Source organism: Cervus elaphus, chromosome 20 (assembly GCF_910594005.1).
Source record: "Cervus elaphus chromosome 20, mCerEla1.1, whole genome shotgun sequence".
NCBI classification, from domain to species: Eukaryota; Metazoa; Chordata; class Mammalia; order Artiodactyla; family Cervidae; genus Cervus; species Cervus elaphus.
The window spans coordinates 123,109,981-123,117,711 of NC_057834.1; the positions used below are offsets into that span (position 1 = coordinate 123,109,981).

At 41.3% G+C, this 7,731-nt stretch overlaps 1 protein-coding gene across 1 annotated transcript; it reads left to right on the forward strand.

Moving 5' to 3' along the window:
* The first annotated feature begins 5,104 nt into the window (after window positions 1-5,104).
* Window positions 5,105-6,052, forward strand: LOC122677372 (olfactory receptor 2A12-like). Its single transcript, XM_043877381.1, has one exon. It carries the CDS (start codon window positions 5,105-5,107, stop codon window positions 6,050-6,052), a length of 948 nt encoding a protein of 315 aa, XP_043733316.1.
* The last annotated feature ends 1,679 nt before the right edge of the window (window positions 6,053-7,731 follow it).

Genomic DNA, 7,731 nt, shown 5'->3' on the forward strand with positions numbered 1-7,731 from the left:
CTACTGAAACTTAGAATAAGAGTATACAAAAACTTTGCTCTTGTTTGTCTTCATTCCCTCCTTCATATTTTTTTCCTATTGTCATACAGATTGCATCTTTGTATGTTGTGCACCCATTAACACAGGTTTATAATTATTATTTTATGCAGTTGTCTTCTAAATTACATAAGAAAAATTACTAACAAAAATACATATAGTCTCTATTATATTTACATCTATAATTATCTCTACCAGTAGTCTTTATTATTTCATGATGATTTGATTTACTGTCTAATAGCTTCTCATTTCAGCCTTAAAGTCTCCCTTAATATTTCACGTAGTGCTTGCTAGCAACAGATTATTTCAGTTCTTGTTAGTTTGTGAATGCCTCAATTTATTCAGTCATGTCCGACTCTTTGTGACCCCATGGACTGTAACCCACCAGGCTCCTCCATCCACAGAATTTTCTAGGCAAGAGTACTGGAGTGGGTTGCCATTTCCTTCCCCAGGGGATCTTCCCAACCCGGGGATCAAACCTGGGTCTCCCGCATTGCAGGCAGATGCTTTACCATCTGAGCCACCAGGGAATCCCTAATTTATGCTTCATTTTTGGATAATAGTTTTACTGGACACAGTGGGGCTCCTGGGAACAAAGATTTTCTGTGTCCCCCATTTTTTTGGTTACTGGAAATAGCCTTCGTTCAGCCTCTATGACCTTTCCTGAGTTCCAACTTGGAACTAGTTGGAACTTTCCTGAGTTCCAACAGGTAGATCAAGCATTTGCTATTTAGGAAAGAGAAGGGATGCAAGACCAGGGAGAAATAGTCAAGAGAAACAATAGTGCAGCCTTGGAGCAAAGTCCAGTTTCTCCATCAAGGGATACACACAAAAGTATCTTTAAGTTGTTTTGCAGATACTGAAACACCCTTCAGGAGGGAGAAGTTAATGATCAACAGTGGTATGCTGCCCACAAGCTTGTAGACCACAGACCAGGTGCAATCTGAATGTTGCTGATGCTTGACTCCTATTTACCTCACAACCAACCCATCAGAAGAATGTCTGTGAGCTGATCATTTCCTCTTTGGACCGTTACTATAAATCCTCTCACAATCCTAAGTTGAGATAAATGTATTTTCAAGTCAGGAGCCCACTATATCCCCCTTTGCCTGGCAAAATAATAAAGCTATCCTTTTCTACTTCACCCAAAGCTCTATCTTCCAGATATGATTCAGTACTGGTATACAGAAAAACTGAGCTTTGGCATCATAAAAAAACAGAAAAAAAAAAAAAAAAAGACTTTTAGGGAGTGGTAGGGACTCAGACTAGAGGGGTCAGGGAGCTGGCTAATCACAGTCTTGAGTACTAGATGTTGGAGTTTGAAGTTGATGTTCACACCTTGGGGGATTCAAAGGCACAGAGAGCTCATTAGGAAGGCACTGGGTTTTCCTCATAGGAATTAAGGCCCCCAGGAGGAGAGTTTCAAAGGAAATATCCTCAGACTCCTGACCATCCCTCACACAGAGCCCAACAGCAGGTAACGAATGGCGGAGGTGCAGCAGGGGGGCCCAAGGTTTGGAGCATCCTGTCTTCTGCCTGTCCTAGTTTTTTCTACTGTTCACAAATCTTCACACCTGCATGTCCTTTCATGTCTGTGCTTCTTGCTCTATCCTTTGCTTCTCTGTACATCTCTCTTCCCTGTCTCTCTGACTTGCTTTTTTGTTTTCTTCTCTCTGTCCAACTGCCCTTCTTTCACTCTCTGTCTTTATCTTAGTGGCACAACTCCCTCAAGGCATCTGGCTTCTTGCTGCCAATAAAAACAAAGAGGAGGAGGAGGAAGTGTTGTTGGGGAGACTGAAGCAATTAGGATTTTTAGGATATGGGAAAGAAAGAAGGGATCTGCAAGGAGATCTCAGGGGAGTCAGGTATTTGGGGCCACCTTGAAACTGGATGTTTCTCTAAGGATCTCTTATTGAGGAGTGGGGAGCAAGACAGACACCTACCACAAGATACCTGCAGTCCACTGATGCTCTCTGCCATACTCAGCAGGGATTGGGTACTGAGTGGGCGTTTGGAGCCTGCTAATCTATCCCCTATTCCCACTCTCCCTGTTTCTTCTCCTCTAAGCACCCCATGCTCTTTCCCCCACATATTCTGGACCATACTTGAAGAGATGGAGGTTGCAGTGAATGAAAAATTGCTTCTAGCAAATGCTGTAGGAATAGGGGATGGAAGTCACAAGTGAGAAGTTACTGCAATGCTCCAGGCAGTAGGCATTAGGAACAAACAAAATTATATAACAAAGAGAACAGAGAAGATGGGAAAGTTCTTAACTCTTCCACGTGGAATGAACCGGAAGAGTCTTCCTGTCCCACCTTTCTCTAAGTCTGGGTTGATCCCAGGGCATCCCAGACATTCAGTCAGCTAGGTTCAGCTTGAACTGCTCAACCCACAATAGGGAGCTCATTGCTTTTCAGGACAATTTTTCTGTCTATGGACAATTCTGAGAGTCAGAACATTTTCTCTAGTCAAATTGAAACTTGTTATCCTGGTAAAATTTACACATAATTCTAAAACTGGGGTGATGCAGAGCAATCTTATTCACCTTTCCTAACACAGCCCTTTAGATACTTCTGTAGACAGCATCCTCCCTAGCTTAAATTTTTGCAGAGAAAATATTATCACTTGCTTAGATTTATTTTTTCACCATTGCCATATATCTTCCTACATGCAGCAACTTGTCCAACCCACCTTACTAGGACAGGGGTCATGGGAGTAAATTCTATATTTTCACATGTTTTTGCTCCACAGGAGAGGATAGATGTCAATCACTTCTCCTTGTCTTGCCAACACAGCATCTGGGATGGAGCGCAAAACTAGCATCCTTGATTTAATAACTTAATAAATATTAATTATTTAAGCTCCTACCATGTGCCAGGCATAATGATTGCCACTGCAGTAATAGTAGTGAGCAAAGTCTTTGCTTTAACAGTCTATTTGGGGGCAACATACAACAATCAGATAAATAATAGTTACATTTTTTAGAGAAGTGAGATACAATGAAGAAAAGTGAAGCAGGCTAAAGAGACAGTAAAAGATAGTTGTACTTTACAGAGGACAGTGAAGAATGAGCTCTCTGGTGAAGTGACAGTTGACAGAAAAGCAAAGGAGGCAAAAGAGCTCACCCTGAAAGTATCTGGTAAAAGAGCATGTAAGTGCTTTTGTGGCAAAAGAATTTAGGTGAAAGCCAAGTTGGCAGAATAGAAGAATTACAATGCGGTTTCAGTGGACTGAGCAGAGGAGACAGTAATGGGAGATGAGATCCAAGAGCTAGATCATATAGTGAAAATTAGGAGTCCAGTTTTAGACATGATGAGTTTCGGGTGCCTATTAAACATTCAAGGCAGAGTTCAAGTAGTCAGTCAGCTGGATATGTGGAGTTCAGGAAAGGGTCTGGGCAAAGTGATATAAATATGAAGATGTATTTAAGACACAGAGTGGTTGGTTTCAGACCATTTTTCCAGTTGGGTGAGATGGGTTTGTGTCCTGATTCTGTGACTAATTCTGACAGATCATACCTTGGGTATGAGTTATGTTAAAAAGGAAAAAATCCTTGATGTTATCCAACAGAACTGACACAGACTACTTCAGAATTTCTGCTACATGTTGACCATTCAAATATTCTGTGTCCACATAAATTCTTAACTCCATCCCACCAACCACAATAGAAAGAGGATCACTCCTTCAAATTGAGCCCAATCCTTCCCTGGATCCCATCTTTTCCTGTTTCATTAAACACTTGGTCCATGATTTAGTTTGTCATAGCCCTGTAATTTTAGACTTCTCTATTAACTGGCCAGTTTCTTTACTATATGAACAAGCCAAAATCCTTACAACGTAAAATACTGTATTTTGCCATCTAGTTCATGACTTACACCTCCTTTCCACCTGATTCAAAAATCCACCTGTAGAAATCCCGCCTACACTTGGCTTCTTTTAACCTACTTCATGTATTAATAGACATCTGTTGCAACTATTCTCCCAAAGCCTCCTTGTTGCTAAAAGTAATAGACAACTTTTAAGATTCTTGTCTTACTTGATGTCTTCTTCACACATTTGACCACAAAGACCTCCTTGCAGACCTTGTCTCATCTGGGGTTTCTGTGTTGTATCGTCTCTCTTTGGTCACTCAATACTGCCTTCTCTGGATTCTCCTTTAAGCCTGTCCTTTAATATTGGAGCTTTTCAGGGTTCTGGTTAGTTTTCTTCTTCTGCACACTCTCTTTGAGTGGTCCCACCCCTTCTGATGGCTTCAGTTCCTCCAGAAGTGCTGATAACACGCAGATTCCTATCTCCAAAGCATTTTCTTTAGGTTTTGATCCATCAGTCCAATAGATACTAGGAGTCCCACGAGCTCCTTGAATCCAAGGCTAGACTTATCATGTTTCTCTCTCAGCTCCTTTCCCAAACTTACCTCTCCCATTTCCTTCTCTTTTCTTCTTTTAATCCTCGTGCCTCCTCTGCCTCTCCTTCTCTCTCCTGTGTGAGCCACCTGCAGCTCACTGGAACACATGACTTTGACTCTCCATGGGGCACAGTTTATTTCCAAATAACAGTTCTTTTCTTGATACTACAGACTTAAGATACCTAACAACTGTGTTTCTAAAGTTCTAGTGTATTCAAGTGCTTCTGCTGAAGCCCATTTTTGGGGAAGGGTCAAAGGAAGAGCAGACATCCCCATTTGATATGAAACAGAGCACATGCTGTATCCACAGATATTTAATTCTTTCCTTGGCCACTTTAAAATATTTTATAAGTTGCATGAACTACACATGTTCATGAAGTAAAACAAATAGGTTTAGATGCTCCTTTTGCAAGTTCTACATTTTGAAAAGCAGAGTTTGTTATTTGGGATCTCAGGATAAATTAGGATTAAATAATACAATATTGACATGCTGTTTCATATCAAGTAGAAATTCTTTTAAAAATTTGGCTTTGCAATCGTCCTGATATGCACTTACTTTGCTACTGGTATCTGGTACTCCTAATTCGAATAATGGCAAAATTTGAATCTGGAGATTTCACTTTATGGATCATGACTCTGTTTTTTCTCTACACCAGGAGAAGGATGCAGGGCTTCCTTTTGGGAAACCGCAGCTCCCTTACTGAATTTATTCTTCTAGGATTCTCTGGCAACACAAAGATAAATGTTATTCTATTCAGCACTTTCTTTTTCCTCTACCTTGTCACCCTTCTGGGCAATGGGCTCATTATCATCTTGATACGCAAGGATTCCCGCCTCCACACACCCATGTATTTTTTTCTTAGTGTCCTATCCATTCTGGATATGGGGTATGTCACCACCACAGTGCCCCAGATGTTGGTGCATCTGGTTTCCAAGAAAAAGACCATTTCTTACGTTGGATGTGTGGCCCAGATGTACATCTTTCTGATGCTAGGTATCACTGAGTCTTGGCTTTTTGCAATCATGGCTTACGACAGGTATGTAGCTATTTGCCACCCCCTGAGGTATAATGTCATCATGAGCCCTTTGCTGTGTGGGTTAATGGCGGCCTTCTGTGGATTCTGGGGTACTAGTTGTGCTCTGATATATACCATCTCTGCTATGATTCTTCCCTATTGTGGACCCAATGAGATAAATCATTTCTTCTGTGAAGTACCTGCAGTCTTGAAGTTAGCCTGTGCAGACACGTCTCTCAATGACCAGGTGGACTTCATCTTGGGCTTCATCCTTCTGTTGGTCCCACTCTCCCTCATCATCATTGTCTACGTCAATATATTTGCTGCCATCTTGAGAATTCGCTCATCCCAAGGGCGGCTCAAGGCCTTTTCCACCTGTGCCTCCCACATCACTGTGGTCACCATGTTCTCTATTCCATGCATGGTCATGTACATGAGACCTGGATCAGAGGCCTCCCCAGAAGAGGATAAGAAGCTGGCACTGTTCTACAATGTCATCTCTGCCTTCCTCAACCCCATCATCTACAGCCTGAGGAACAAAGATGTGAAGAGGGCTTTCCTTAAAGTGACAGGCTGGGGCAATGCACCAGAATGAAGTCACAGAAGCTGGGGCACCCGCAACAAACCCCAGGGCACAGCCTACATGACCTCTCCATCCAAATTCTTTCGACTGTCCCTGGGCACACCTGATATATCAGTTGGCTACATTCAGTGGGGATGCATATCAGAACAGCTGAAGGGCTAAGGCAGTGGGAGTCCCTCAAGCACAAAGATACCAGATAGTGGACCCCAGGTAGGCAAGTCCCATGTTTGATTCATCTCCATATCACCAGTTTATAAGATCTAGTAAAGAACTGGCATCAATTTTTATTTTTAATAAAATATTGTTTTATTAAAATAATAAAAATATTATTATTTTTATTACTAAATGAACACAAGGCTGGGTGCTCGAGCTCTAGACTCATGAAATAAATTCAAATTTATGGGGATGAGATGACTTCCAGAGTCTCAGATCAGTGACCCAACTATAGCTTAATCAGGGGTTTGACAAGTTCTGAAGTAAGACTAATTTACAAGAAATAGATGGTTGTCCTATAAAACAGAGTTCAGGGACATAATAAAGGTCAGTTTTCATTTAGTACTATTAAGAGATAATGAATTTAGGACACAGAAACCCTCATGTCACTAACGAAAGGAACTCTGTTTTAGTGAGGTGATATTTGTAGAGGGGACTAGAATCTCCTAGTAATTGGGTGAAAATCTCCTCCCACCCAGACACTTTTATAATGTATTTTAAACTTTATTGAAGTGCACTGACATATAATGAGTGGTAGATATTAAAAGTAAATATTCTGATGAGTTCTGAAACAGGAATATAGCTGTGAAACCATTGCCATAATCAAAATCATCATAACCACCATTCCCCCAAGTTTTCTTGTGATCTTTGCAATTCCTGTGTTAGTTATCTATCTATTGTTGTGTAACAAATCACCTCCCCCCAATTTTGTGTCTTAAAACAACAAGCATTTTTATATTTTTTTTACACTTTCTATGGGTCAAGAATTTGAATGAAAGTTTTCTGGGTCCTCTGGATTAGGGGTTTTCAGGAGACTGCAATAAAGGTATCAGCTGGAAGAGTAGATCTTCTAAAGTTCAACTGGGAAAGAATCTACTTCTAAGCACACGTGGCTGTTTGCGGGGTTAAGTCCTGCCAGGCTACTGGATTGGGGGTCTCATTTTCTTCCTGACTGTTGTTCAGTTCATTCATCACTTCCTTTAGTGTGGACGTCTCCCTACAGCAGCTCTGCATGTGGCAGCTGGCTTTATCTGAGCGAGCAAGAAAGAGAGCAAGAGAGAGAGAGCAAGAGAGAGCCTGTGAGAAATGTGGAAGCCAGGGTCTTTTGTAGCCTAATCTTGAATGTGACTTCTAATCACTTTTGGGATATTCATGAATAGCAAACTAATGGATTTAGCCCAGATTCAAGGGGAGGGGATTACCTTAGACATGAATACCAGAATACAGGGGTCATTGGTTCATGTAAACTTCTCCCGTGTGATTCAGACTCTTGCTGCTACTCAAGGAGGGGGTCTATGGTTTAGTGTCACCAACATCATCTAGGACTTGTTAAGAAGTACAGAATCTTGGCACCCTACACATCTATGGGATCAGAATTTCACTTGACAAGATATTTCAGGCGATTCTTATGCATGTTCGAGTTTGATAACAGTGATTTAGCCAACACTGCAAGGACAGTATCACACAACCTGTATCAG